The 14,794-nt window shown below is 44.5% G+C and overlaps 1 protein-coding gene across 1 annotated transcript in view; it reads right to left on the reverse strand.

Moving 5' to 3' along the window:
* Positions 1–14,794, reverse strand: part of LRSAM1 (leucine rich repeat and sterile alpha motif containing 1) — a 30,557-nt gene that overhangs the window by 11,990 nt on the left and 3,773 nt on the right. The window contains exons 2-14 of the mRNA XM_082775960.1: positions 12,946–13,128; positions 11,051–11,107; positions 9,395–9,439; positions 8,822–8,899; positions 7,832–7,900; positions 6,905–6,989; positions 5,640–5,761; positions 4,089–4,179; positions 2,873–3,003; positions 2,257–2,286; positions 1,576–1,698; positions 923–1,062; positions 39–83 (exon numbers count right to left, since the gene is read on the reverse strand). Of these exons, the coding sequence (XP_082632086.1) occupies positions 39–83; positions 923–1,062; positions 1,576–1,698; positions 2,257–2,286; positions 2,873–3,003; positions 4,089–4,179; positions 5,640–5,761; positions 6,905–6,989; positions 7,832–7,900; positions 8,822–8,899; positions 9,395–9,439; positions 11,051–11,107; positions 12,946–13,017 (1,088 nt within the window). The 5' untranslated portion in view covers positions 13,018–13,128. The remainder of the gene's footprint in view (positions 1–38; positions 84–922; positions 1,063–1,575; positions 1,699–2,256; positions 2,287–2,872; positions 3,004–4,088; positions 4,180–5,639; positions 5,762–6,904; positions 6,990–7,831; positions 7,901–8,821; positions 8,900–9,394; positions 9,440–11,050; positions 11,108–12,945; positions 13,129–14,794) is intronic.

Here is a 14,794-nt window from a genome sequence, read left to right on the forward strand (position 1 = left end):
CTCCTCATTCCTTTTCTAGAAAATTTTGAGATACTTACCTCTCATTTTCCAATGATTTCAGAATGTCTGAACTTTGTTTTTGCCTAAAAAAAAAAAAGGTAAAACAAAAGATTTTCATCGGGCTGAGCAGCACACCCTGTTCCCCCAGAGGGCAGAGAACAACTTTGCTTCTCCTGCACAGAAGAGCAGCCTTAAGCAGGCTGGTAACCTTGTGTCAGCGTATCTAGGTCAGTGGTACCTAAGAACCAGCATTCAAATAAGTACATTCCATGAGGAATTTTTCCACAGCACTGCAAAACTTCAGCAGCACAGATATCATAGAAGCACAGAACAGCTCAGGTTGGAAAGAACCTGAAAGATCACCTAGCTCCAACCCCCCTGCCATGGGCAGAGATGTCAGGTATATGTGACACATTTTTTTGAGATGCCAAATTCCACTTTCTTTAAATGGGATTTTGTCAGTTCAACAACACACCATCTACAGATATGGACCCTGGTATTTTTATTTGCAAGCCTGTGAGTACAGACCCCAGTGCAAACAGCCAAACCAGTGTAGCTAATCCATCTGAGAAAGGAAAGAAACATAACTGTATCCACAGCAAGGACACCAGAGAGGCCTCTACAACTTCACTGGGTTTGTCTGTCCAACACAGGCTTGCAGGGACAGCCTGGCTCTGTAGCCAAGCCTGCAGGCCCTTTGGGAAGGTCTGTCCAAAGGCTGCAGGCTGGATGGTGAACGCAGAAGCAGCACACATCCCGGCTCAGGGATTTACCCTCAAAACTTCACTGATCTCCCAAGTACCAGGACCGATCAGTTCTGTTAAAACTCAGAATGGTTGAAATGAACAGCTCTGAGTGAGACAAAATAACATGAGTCCCCAGTGGACAGAGTTCACTGCAGGACACCCTGGGGCCGCCTTACCTCTGATTGTCCTCTATCAGCTTCTGGATACGGCTGGCAATGCCTTGCTCTGCTTGTTTCAACTGCTGCAGCAGTTTCAGGCGCTCCTCCTCCAAATGGCGCTGGTGCTTTGTCAGACCCTTCTCCAGCCTCATCTGATCCTAAGCCAAAGCAGAAAAAAAAATGCAAAGGAGAATGTGGTCAGTTTAGGAAAGGCAGTGTCTTGTACAAGGCCAGATAATGGAGAACTTGGTTGCAATGACCCATGTAGATCCTGAGAGATCTTATGAACAGGAAAACTCTCATCAGCTAGGACAGCCTAATCCCAAATGAAATGAGGAATCATTTCAAGGTTTATTCAAGGAGATGCAGAGAACCTGTGAAGCCAAAAAAACTATAGATGGGAAAGACGAAAAATGGAAGTATTCCAATCTGTACAGCCAAACATCACTGCTCCCACCTCTCAAGTAACTGTAAGAGTGTCCCTAATAACATGAGAGAGAAAGTGGGAGAAAAACACTGAATGCAGTGAATTAGCTGCTGTCTCTAGAGGGTAAGTTTCTGCATGCTTGGACACTTGGAACACCACTCCACTTTGAGTCTGTCCATGGCAACAAGCACAGCCTTGCCTCAGCAAGTGGCAGGGCCGGAGTGCCTGCCCCGAAGAGACCTACCTCTCTCACTGTCTGCAGTATCTCATCCTTTTGACTGCTGATCTGTTGAACAAGCAGAGCGTGTTCTCTTTGCCCCATGTTCAGGCGCCGCTCAAATTCCAGCTTCTCCTGCATTTTTTTTTCCTAAGAAGAATAAGAAGAAAAATGAATGCCAGAAACTGGAAGACTGCTGGCTCTGCTCCTTCTCAAACAAGAGCAAATTCTGGCAATGTAAAACAACACACAGTAATCCTCTCAACTACAAGAGAGAAGGACAAATGGCAAAACAGGAGGCTTGAGTAGGTGATAGAAATATTCTGTTCTCAGGAACCCAAAAATTGTGAAGCAGAGATTGCTGTTCTTTTTATGACAGTCTCCAAACTCCCCACAACTCATTTGATAGTCACAAAGCCAACATCCCAGGGCACCAACCCATACAACAAAAATGGAGAGAACTGGAACTGCTCACTCCTGAGAGACTCTGCAGCTCATGGGCTGTATGTGTCAGACAACTCAGTCACAGATTTCCCCACACTACTGCCTGCATTCTGCGGTGAGGAATGAGCAGGTCTGGGGGGAGTTCTGCAAGATCTCAGTTCTCAAAACATTGTTTTGGCTGAAAAAACAAATAAAGAAATGGAAAACAAGAAATAGAAGTGGCCCTACCCTGCAGACAAAGTGCTTGCAGGGGTTCATCCTTACCTTTCTCTTCTCATAGTCCAAGAATTTGTTCTGAAAAATAAACAGCAAATATTTACTCCCAGGAGCAAATTTTTGTAGACATTATTAGCCCACTTTATATCTTCCCCTGAGTAAAGACATCAACCAAAAGCACAAGAAGATTAACATATCCACAAAGCCCAGTCATTTATGTTTCTTCAGGGGCAGAGAAATTTACTCTGTAGTTGACAAATAGCACAGGAATTAACACAGCTTGTCAAAATTACAGGCCAGCCTCATCTTTCCCAGGAAGGGCTGGCGATATCCAACACTTGGCTGCAAATCACAAGGTGCTTCTGCAGTTTGCTGTCCCCCAAGACATTATTAAAAACGTGGTACCATGCTGCAAACACTGTATCACACTGTCATTACTGTCCCTTGGATGCATCATTTTCAAGATAATGATTAAAACTGACACAGCTCAGAAAATATGCACAATCATAGAAAAAAATGGGTCAGAAGAGATCTCCGGAGGTCTGCACTCCAACCTGCTCACAACAGCATTGAATTTAAACTCAGAGCAGATTGCTCCAGGCCTTGCCCTAACAAGTTATGAATATCTCCAAGGATGGAGACAGCTCTCTGCAGAGAGCCTCACCTGCCACTTGTTCTCCTCCTCCAAGTACTTTTGCACTGTCCTGTCCACCCCATCCACTGACGTTTCTCCTCCATCGCTCTCCAGCGCAGGGAGCGCATCCTGTGAGGGAGGGTAGTACGCAATTCCGCACTCTGGAAGAGATCAGACACAAAACAAGGCATTTGGTGCCTAAAGACCTCCTTGGCAGCACAACTGAGGGCTGGCCTGTGTGTGAGACAGCTTCCAGCTACCCTCTCCCCAGGCATCAATGGGTAGCTACAAGAGCTTTCAGCTCGGGTCTAGCAACAAGAAGCTGTGAGAGGAGATAGTGCCATCCCATTCCCACCGGGAAGGCAATTAAACAACAGCACGCAGGAGGCTGTGCAGAAGGGAAGCACAGAAGCTGAGAGTGCCATTCCCACTTCTAAAATCACAGGACAGAACTCCCTCCAGAAACAGACTGAGCACTTGGAGCTGGGCCAGTGCTCTGCTGACCTACTCAGAGAGAAAAGCTTCCTTTACACAGGTACAGGCATGTTCACTTTCGTGGTGCTGCAAAAGAGTTTGCTGCCCACACTAAAATAAGTTCTGACCATCCTTTTATGTCAAGGATTAGGACAATGTCTGACAAAGCATTTCTCCTGCACAGAATCTCTGCCAGACCTTCCTGTCTGTATTAAATACAGTGTTTTATAAACTCACAGTACATTGTCTTTGTCCTCTGAGTTTTCCATCTGGTTCCATCTTTCTTTTAGGAACACATCAGCCCTCACAGGCCCTCACACCCTTTCTCACAGAAAATAAGGTTACAAGGGACCTCAAGTGACTGCTGAGTCCCAAGGCAGGGTCAGCTGTGCCTGCGCAGTGCCTAACCCTCCCACTGGAGAAAATACAAATGAGAAAACAAAAGCACAGAGAGGCAATGACTTCTTATGGTCACTCAGAAAGTCCATGACCCAACTGTTCCGATGTTTAACAAAACCATCATAAATTTCAGTTTGCAAGTGAGAAGGAAGCCTCAGTGAAGGACTCCTGTTTTGCTGTCTGCCAGCAAGAACTTACACATAACTCCTTGAACTGCCTGCCCCATGTGCAGAGCATCAGAAAACACCTGAGGCAGAGCTAACCTGATATTTGTCCTTTGTAAATACAATCTTTGTACGTGCCACAACACCTAATTAGAGCACAGCACAGTCCCCCAAGTTCTCACCAGCATCCATAGACTTTTCTTGCTTACCTTTGCAGAGGAACTGCTGAATGGACTCTGTACCTGCACTGCAAATATCAGCTGATGGGTAGGTCATGGAAGAAGCGTCCAGGGTCAGCATCTCCAAAACAGAACACACAGAGCTCCAGTTTATTCTCACAGCCCAGCCGGAGTCCAACTGCTTCAAGGCTGGGGACCCAGGAAAGTGAACTGCAAGATTTGACTTGTACCCAGTAACAACCAAACCACAGAACATTTGTCTCAGGGTGGTAACAGTGCTAGTGTTTTCCTCCGCAAAGCTTTAAGACTTCTCAAAGACCATGGGGAGGTGGATGGAATATTTAATGTCATATCTGGATGAATTCCTAAATTTATTAAAAGGGAAAGGAAATCTGCCAGATCATATTTTCTGCTGGTAGCAGAACCAGTTAGCCTTGCAGGTCCATGGAATTTCACTTATGAGGTGATAATTTCACATTACCCTAAAATCTGACATAAATGCAAGGTTATATTGAACTTTTGCTGGGTGTTTAACAACTCTCAGAGCAGTGTTAATTCTGCTGTCCCTTATTTAGGAAATTCTCAGCTGGTTCTTCAGTGGAACGTTCCCCTCATGCAAACATGTCTATTTTGTCTTTAAGCACAAAAGAGCACAGCACTTCTCAATTACAGGCATTTTCTACTACATTGCTGTGTGCCGGAGCCTTTAAGCGTGACACACGGGAAGAATGGTGATGCAAAGGGCACTGGGAGAAGAGGGGTACCAGTAAGAACCAGTGGAAGGACCACCTTCTGCTTTGTTCTCCTATGGCTAACAAAAGGCCCTAATGTTGCCTCCTGTTGAGCAGAGCTTAGCAGGAAGGCCCAAAAAAGAAATCCTTTATCAAGAAACACATGGATGCAAGCTGCACAGATCCCTAATCTCAAAGACTGCCTACAGCAGAAGTGAAGCCTAATGTGTGCTCAAGACAGGACAGCATTTATTCCTATCCTCAGTGCTGGTGTCTGAGTCAGCCCTGTTGCCTGACATTTGCACAGTTTAGTGCTGACAAGTTTGGCAGCCAGAAGGCAACATGTCCATAAAAATCCTGATGCTTGTATCATTTTGAAAGTGCTCTCCAGGGATCCAGAAACCTACGGAGGCTGACAGTGAGTCAGAGATCTATCATGGCAACAGAGGCAAAAGCCTCATCAGAAATACCTCAGAAAATCTGCTCAATCAGAATCAGCCTCAGTGGAAAGTGCCTGAGTCAATCTGAGTCCACAGGCACAGTCTGTGCTCTCGGAGGCAGCTGTGGTAGAAAATACTTGGAGGCTTAGTCCCTGTGGATTACTTTTGCCATAGTTAAGCCATGGCAAAAAGTGATCAGAAAAGAACAAAGCAAGAAGAATATGCAAGACTAACTTTAGACACCATGAACCACATATAACCAAGTTACAATCCCCTACAATAAGTGCTGCCCAAGCACTAAAAGTTTATTCTCTATGCTAAATGTATTGTTGTATAGAGCAAGTACAAAGGAAGGCAGCCTGCAGCAGAGCAAACAGGGGAGAGACAGAGACAGTTGGCTGGGTGCATACCTTCAGCGTGCGGATGTGAGCCAGCACCCGGGGCAGCTCTTGCAGGAGGTTCTCGCTGATATCCAGAGTGCGCAAACTCCGCAAGCCACTCACAGTGGCAGGCAGCTCCTTCAGCTTATTGCCTACAGGGGGAAAAGTCATTTAGTGCCATGCACCCTTGCCAAAGCTGCACCCAGCACGTTCATCTACTGGAACATCAAACTGTACTTGTAAGAGACACCTGTGAGCCACTTTCTGTACTCTGGTACAGGGATGGGGTTGTCATGGGGCACACCAGGACTCCAAATACTGCTATTGCCAACCAAGGCAAGTGGGGATCAAGATTGACTTGTACACAGCCCAATTGCACAGATCCAGCAACGCTTCCACAAGCCAAGACAGCCTTCTCAGCTGAGGTTACTGTGACAGACTCCACCTGTGCTCTTTATTAGGAGAATATTCATAATATGGAGCCTTCCCTCCCTCAGTGTAAATCCCAGAGACAAGAGAAACGGAACTGAATCTGAGACTGCAAATCCAGAGGTCAGAAGCCAGATGTTGCAGATGGATACAGCAACAAGCTGAGCCACACCTCCAAGTTCCTTGCCCTCCACCTTCTTCCCTGTTTCAGCAATAACTCCCTGTAACAAAGGCTCCTTTTTCTCCCAGATTTATGGCATGGTGTATGGGGAAAATGTCCAAGAGTCTTAAAAAAAGATACAATTGTGACCTCAGTTTTAGGGTTGTGCAAACCTGGAAGGTTACACAGGCTGACAGCACTGAGCTCTGGGTGCACAGCTCTGTATGGGTCTCATGCTTCTGAAGGAAGATGTGTGCCTTGAGCCCTCTTCACAGCCCTCATCGCAGAAATGAGTCAGCTTGGGCATTAAAGTGCTGGCAACATGCAGACACACAGAGAAGCTTTTGGCTCTTGAGATCAGGCATGATGACCCAACAAACTCTCCTTTGAAAAAAGGAAGTGGGATGAATGAAATTATCATCTGATGAAAATTGTCTGACCCAAGAGCCGTGGATTGAACCATACGCCTGGAAATCAAGGCAGATAGTGTGTTTATTTGTTAAGAAGCAGTCAAACAACCATAGTTATTACCAATAACTCACAGAAATTTTTGAATTGAAATCTGTCTCATGTTCTTCTTTAACATTCATAATGTAAACCATTTGGTTCCTGCCTTGGTTCAAAAGTATAATTCCTAATGCAGCTCAACACAACCCAGAAAATAAATGGTGCTTTGCCCAGAGCACCAAGACAAAACATACCATACCTTTCACATTGAGGATCTGGAGCTGGGCAAGATCTCCTATAGATTGTGGAAGACATTTTAAGAGATTCCGTTCAAGGTTTAGGACCTAAGGTATTAACAGAAAAGATATTCAAGAGATTCTTTATATAATTCCTAGGTCTTCTATACATCTATGCTGTTGGGACTACCTTCAGGCCCAGAAGGCCAATTTGAAAGTCATTTTAGATATTGCCTTCTACGTTATAACAATGAAAAAGCTATTAGAATGAACCCTTCATCATCTGACAAGGAAAAACGCATGCCTATTAATACTGCTTAGATCCATAGGCTGAAAACCCAGAGAGTTCATTTTCTAGAACCCTGGATCCTGATACATCTAGCTACTGCATGTATTCACAGCCAACAGCCAAAGTAGGTGCTGAATGCAGATGCAGAAACAGGAAAGCTGAGTGTCCCTTCCTCCCAGGCCACACTCCCCCAGCCCATTGCACACAGGAGAGCAAGTGACTGAACAGTAATGCCATGCACCCAAAGGTGTGCCCCCAAACAGAGGGGATCCTCAGAGGAGCACTGTGACACACTGCGCTGAGTTCTCAACATAATCACACCAGGGAGAATGGTAAAATCTGAATATTTTAGGAATCCAACTGGATTGGAATCTCCAGCTCCACTTGCTCACAGCCCTTGCTTGGCACAGTGTGAACTATTTGGACTAACAGCCCTTGCACTAAGCAGGGACTATATAATTCAGCATGCTCTTCTCCTGGTCTCCCTCTCCAACAAGCCAGTTCAACACAGCAACAATAAAGCCAGTGACACAGATCTGATGCTTTAAGGATCACCATTTAAATTGTAGCTAACTATAAAACAAACAGCAGTGGAACCCCATATTCATGCTGTCTCTTAATGTGCCTTTTACAGACACCTGGGATAGAGCAAATCTTTTACCTGAAGAGATGTTAGCTGACCAATATCAATAGGAAGTGATGCCAGTTGGTTATCATGCAGATCTAGAACCTGGAAGAGAAGATAATTTCACCAGACAATGTTGGGAAAAGAAGCTATGGTGCTAGAATGATAGGTCATGAATCACCAAGCAATTAAAATTATTTTCTTCCAACAGGGCTTCAAAAAGTGGCTTTAGTTTTCAATGAGACATAGGCACTTAACTCTTAACTCTTGCAGATCTTATGAGAACTCCAGCCTCTATACACTGATAAAAAGAAACAGATGACTAGGGAAAGGAGTGACACCAAGGGAACCGTTCCTCAAAACTCGATGAGCCAAGTGGCTAAATCATCCTCAAGAAACCAGCCTGGCAGAAAAAAAAAATGTTTTCTGCAGGGTCAGTGAGCTGAACTGCTCCATGGAAGGACCAATACCAGCACCGGCACAGCGAAAGAGCAGGACTACCCCTGGAGGTATCGTACTCTGGGGGGCAGTGATCTGCTGGAATGACCTTGCCTCTTGTGGAAACACAGCACAAGGGTGGTGGAGCTGAAAGCCCTCACCAATTATATGAGAGGAACAGCGACACTGCCCTGGCACACACTGTCCCCCTTCACCAGTTTCGTTCACGTTCAAGTGACCCACCAGTGACGGAAAGAGAGGGACCCACCCCACAACACGCTCCACTCTTGGCTTTTCCAATGAGACTGACCATCGCTGTGAGAGGCTGCTGAGGGGGGAAGTGTGAGGTAGTGCAGAGGATAACTGAATCCTAGGACTGCCTATGATTTTAGACAAAGCACTCAGCTACCACTGTCTGTTTACTTTGGAGGTGGCTGATCTGTAATCCTAGGAAAGGAAGGTTTCACATTTTGTTACCAATTTCTGGGAACAACAGTCAGACAGGAAGATTACTTTTTTTTGGGGGGTTAATGCAGCTAGAATGCAAGGAAATGAGGTTGCAAATTAACAGTTAAGAGTCACAATTACCTTCACAGTTATGAGACTCAGAAGACTACAGGACTTTGGAACTAAAGATGTAAGATTATTTGTATGAATAATCAGCACCTGAGGAGGAAAAATCCCATTGACACGTGAGCACAAGAGACACCACAGTCTAGAACAAGCACATTTGTTAAGACTTAATTGCAGAGGTTGCATAAGAGTTCAGTATCTTATTCAGTATCACCCAAAACAGTAAAATAGTAAAATAGCAAATGGATTTTCATAGGTCAAACATTTAATGTGAGATCTAAACAAGAGTTTAATTTTTAGTTATTTTTATTTAAGTTTTAGTTATTTTAATGAGAAATCTAAATCATTAGATAGGCTAAGATAGAACTAATCATCTCATCTTTCATGAAAGAAATTATATCTAAAGCACACACAAATGATTAGTTCTGCCCAAATAGCTCTCAATTTCGTATCGTACAAATGGCCAAATGCATCACAAGCAAACTTCTGAAACAACACATAAATAACCAAATGCAGTTATTTCAAATATAACAGTAATATTCAAGCATAAGAACAGAACTATCTAACAATACTGGGTTGTAACATTACCTTTTTTTGCAAGACTTTGCAAGTTGCAAAGGCCCCATAAGGAACCTGAAAATTAAAAAATAGTCCCATCAGTCTTCACAAGATACTATATTTCTAAGCACTCATACGGTATCCACCGGTAAAGTCTGAATAATTTTTAATGAAAATGCACATAATACTCAAAATTTCTTGCCACTTGTTTTGGCCCAGGATGCCAGCACTTTCTGGTTAGCTTCCATTTAAGCATCTTGTAGTGGCTCTCCACAACATGACAGCACAGCACAGAGTGCAGAACAGACTGAGGCTTAGGCAGGAGTCCAGGCCCTTTGTGACTTAATATTCAATGTACCGATGACTCAAGAGTTCAGGCATATTTTCACTTGGTCATCACATAAATGTATTCTGTGGTTTTGTAACCTTGGCAAATGCTGCAGTGGGCTAAGTGACAAAGGTGAGCAACATCAGGACTGAGTTTCTTCATGTGTGCTAGGCTCTGCAGGAGAGGGGCAATCAGAAATGATTATCAGATATTCCAGCAAATTCAGCCCATGCCAGCTCTGAGCATTGTCACCTGCTCTGCAGAATGAACTGCTATTGGCTAAATCATTGCCTTGTCTCTAATTTCAGAGTTAATTTTAAGGCCAAACTCATGGCTTGCATTATTTATTAAACTACTAAGGCTAAAAAGAAACAGCAAGACAGAGTTTTAGGGTACCAATCCAAAAGGAGCAGCTTGGAATCCAAGACCAGCTGCAGCGATGAATGGAACTAATTCAGTACACATCCTCTGTCTGCCACCCGTTTACCCAGACTGGCTTACAGACTGTCCCACACAGCTCACAAACCTACACACAAGATGCCATTGGCTTCTGATCTTGGAACAAAACATCCCAAAGACAGCAAAGCCATTTCATGCTGCACAGTAGACAGCTATACTCTCCTGGATGATCCCAAATCTCTCCTCAAAGAGCAATACAATATCTAGTAGCTTGCTTGGTAAAGGCATCCTGTGACAAAAGGCTGCACAGGTACAAATGTTTTAGAAACAATAAATAAATAAATAAATAAATAAATAAATAAATAAATAAAACTGGGTGTCAAATAGCAATGGGCTTCCGCTTAACAGGGTTGCCTAGCTGCCAGAATGCAAACCTGTACCTCCACTGACGGCCTGGCAATCTGTCACCAACCACTCACACTCCAGTAGCCAGCTCGCTTCTAATTTAGTTGGCTACAATAACAGAAGCCAAACTGGAAGTGAGATTTTGATCCTTAACCAGCAACCTGGAACCAGGGATTTGCACTTACAGAGAAAATAAGTGCAAGTGGCAGACTTTGTAGCTCTAACTTAGAAATAGTTAGCTTTTTGCAAAAAAAGTTCCTTGTGACTACCATAATTTGTCATACCAGGGAGCGTCTGAGACTGCTCTGCCCTTCCCATTTTGTCAAATGAAAAAGGATTCCCAATACAGCATTAGTGTGGAAGCATCAAATAGGGCAGGATGAAAAAGAGAAGGAAGCCCATGCCTGAAAGACAGAACTCAACACACATAGTAAGAAGTGAAGCAGGCCCAAGATCATTTCTGTCTCGAATCTTGTAGACATAATACAAGGTAACAAGGAGTAGACTGAGAAATCAGACCTGTCAGCTAAGATCAGAAGTTGTAGAGAACATACCTCTGAAAGTTCACATTTAGATATGTCAAGAACATCATCGGCACCAGCCTCTTTTGCCTGAAAAGAGAAGATGTGCATCCGGAGAGTTAGAACACGCAGACGTAAATGGCTTCTTGCTGCATATTGACAGAACTACTCAACCGGCCCTTCTCTACAAAATGTAGTTACAGTTCTCTGCTGCAAATAGGCAATTCGATGAAACCACCAGGAGTAACGGGGGTGCTGCTATAACTGCAGTAATCAAAAGCAACCAGGAAGCCAAACCGCAGAAAAAAAAAAAAAAAAAACACTTCTTGGTGCTATGAATGAATTTGTGCATGAAGAAACAAATCACATCCTAATTCTGCAATTTTAACTGAAAGCATACAGAATGGAAACGATGGGTTCTCAAGCACCAGTGACGCACTTGCTATGAGCCACAGCAGTGCCCTCCTAGCCTGTGAAGAGCCTTTTGTGTCATTGGTGTGTCTCACCCAGATGATGGACCTTCCACACTGCATGGAGAAACAAAAATAACTGCTGTTGCCTTTCTGCTTCCATTCAACTTGCAGAGCCAACTTTGCTGTCCAAGAAGAAGCAAGGATTCACTGTTTCTGGACAAAAGTGGCTCTCCATGACAGACCCAAAGCAGCTGCTAACAGTGATGAAATTGGACAAATACAGCTGTGAGCAGCATTACGTCTCTGGAGTCATTTCACAAGATGCTGTATGAGGCAACAAAACCTGCTTGTGGGAGTGCCTCCAGTAAGTTTTCAGAACTTGATATTCTGACCCAAGACTATGTATATGCAATACAGAACGAATCCTAGAATAGACTGATGAAGTTATGCCTCTCCATCCCCACAGGAGCTGGACAGAAACCCTACAAACTGAATAAATACAGTAAAACTGTTTTAATTATTGGTATGTAACAGAGCTTTCCTTTCCAAACTGCCTTACTGACATCCAACAAGGAATAATTCTGTCGTTCGTAAAATAGAGCTGCCTCTGGGGTAGAACACAGCACTGGTCTGTGCAATGTTCCTACAGCAGAATAGGTAAAACGATTCAAAAGAAGATTGCTTTAAATCCGTGGCTGCTGTCAGACAGGTAGTTCTGCTGACCTGACTGGCATGACAGCAACCTGCTGAGGCTCCACCCCAGAGAATCCTGGCCAAATGCTAGTCCAGGAAAAAACTTTGTGTTTGTCTATCTTTGAAACCTTACATTGAATTCATAACTTCTCTTACTAGATGTGGACCACATGTGGACCACTCCAAATTTCATGTATTGGTGGACAAATCTCTATGGATTCAGAGACACCAGAAAAGCAGGAAAGAGCAACAGGGAACAGAGACTTGTACCTTATCAGTAAGTACATCTACAATCCTCCAGTTAGTGAACTCACTGATGACACCAAACAAAAACTGTCTGTATAACCAAAACTGTCTTTGAGCTGAGCCTTGCCCCAGCTGTGTCTAACAAGTTAGTCCTCTGAATGACAGGTAGAAATAATAATGAAAAGCAAAAGAGGGTCATGAGAAAAGCCAAGCATGGTGGGAAAGCAGATGGCACAGGATCCTTGCTAGGAAAGGCAAACTGGGAGATCTGTCATAGTGAAGTGGCGTGGATGAGAAAGGATGGATGAGGTCCTGGATGGGGACAAGGCATGCGGTGGGGTGGACATTACATGGAACCACAGGGGCAGAGAGGGAAAGAAGTAGCATGGTGGGGACATGTGGAGGGGAAGGAAAGGGCAGACCAGGCAAGCAGGAATTCTCTGACATATGCTAGGGACACAACCTGCAGACTTGGTGGGATCAGTAATACAGTTACTGGGAACGCGAGGGGCCTACCGACTCACTGTGCATCCAGGACTAGGTGCGGGGAACAGAAGAGATGTCAACATTGCTTACCAGGCACATTTGGTATTCAAGGCGCTTCCGAGCATCATCACTGGGTTTCTTCTTACGGAAGAAGAGCGGCATCTTCAGCTGTGATTATAGCTCCGTCTCAATGGCACAAACTATCAGCACAAATAAAGGCTGGTGGTTCCTGGAACATGTGTTTGCAGGGAACCTGGACTACAGAACTGCACTCTAAGAAGTGAGGAAAAAAAAAAAAAAAAAGATCTCAGCAGTTATCTTTTTTTAAGACTTTCTTTGTTCTGATCAAACAGGCAGAGCCATCACACCTCTGTAGCAGAAGTGTTAACGTGAGTCACAAAAACACCAGTGTACCTCTGAGACTGGCAGATGGTCTTGTCATCCCTGCACAAGATAAACTAAGACCAGGTGAAACGCATACAGACAAAGGCTGTTTGAGTGATCAGGAAAACACTGGGTCCACTCTAGGACAAATTCTGGCACAATAATAAGCAATTGTAAAATAATATAGAATAAAGCTAGTTTAGAAACGTGAACAATTGCTAACTGAGAGCAACATCGCTGCCTTCACCTTCCAGTGCAGGTAAGACCAGGCAAGACCCCAATGCAGACCAGAATACAGGCAGCTGTTGGAAGGGGACTTCATGACTGCTGGCTACAGCAGGGCCCCCTCTGGCACATCACAGCCCATGACAACTGGTTCCCTGGGGCTCTGGACAGACACAGGAGTCGGGACACCCAAGCTAAGCTTGCTTTGCTTCTCAGCTCCACTGTAAGAGGCCAGGACCTTAAAGGTTAGGACAGGGGTTATCTCAAGTTAACAAAACACTTGGTTCATTTGCTTTCTGCACAGAAGCAGTTGCGCAGCAATAGTTTTTCTATTTAAGTCACCCAGCAAGATGAAGAGACACTGCTTAAATATCAGTAACTTCAAGTCACATTTTTAATAGGCCTATAAAGCAAAATTAATTTCCAATAGTCTAATAGCTGCCTGCAAAGCCAAAATAACCTAACTTCAGAAAAACTGACTACAAACCAGAGCCTATCACTGTCCCCAAGATGTGCTGGGGTGAGCCATCTGCCTCCCCTGGACTCCTGCACTTCACCCAGGCTGTGTGTCTCCAGCACCCAGCTGAGCTCCTCCTGCCCTTTGCAGCCCTACACGTTTGCTGCCTCCAGCCAGGGCTTACAGGGCAGTCAGATCTTCCCCAAAATGGGTCACTGTGGGACTGAGAGATGAAGAATGTTTTTCTGTCAATTCAACCAGACTGTATGCAAAGATGTGGGCTGATGCAAATGTAACGGAAAAAGAAATTGAACCAGGAGAGGAAAGAACAGATTGCGCTAAGATGCCTCCTGAAATCACACCTGGGGGTGGATGAAGGGGTAACAGAAACCAGAGTTGATTCTGGAAGAAGGCTCTGACTCAGCAGGGGAGAAATAGGGAGTGTGCTGGCAGATTCTGAAGGAACGGCAGAAAAGTAAGGCTGGACAAAAAATGGGGAGACTGGGCAGAAACCAGCAATGCAGAAAGTTAGAATTGGAACTGCTGCTGGAAGAGGGCTTCACAAAGAGCTGACACAGGTGGGACTGAATCCTGCTTGGGAGTAAGAGTGGGGTAAGGCAGAGAAATGCAGAACTGCAGCAGTGAGCCCAGAAGGGGGGAGCTACCGGCTGGGCAGGAAGCCCCGGGGTACACGGGGATCAGCACTGCATGGCCTAAGCAGGAGCTACAGCTGCCAAAAGCCCAAGTCGAGACACACTCTATGAAACTTGCACTGGAAGGTGGTTTTTTTGTTTGTTTGTTTGTTTGTTTGTTTTTAATAACTTTTTCAAACATCGTTTAAAAAGCAATACGAAAGAATCAATATTTCACCAA

The sequence above is a fragment of the Aythya marila genome (assembly GCF_965140915.1).
Source record: "Aythya marila genome assembly, chromosome: 19".
Taxonomy (NCBI): Eukaryota; Metazoa; Chordata; class Aves; order Anseriformes; family Anatidae; genus Aythya; species Aythya marila.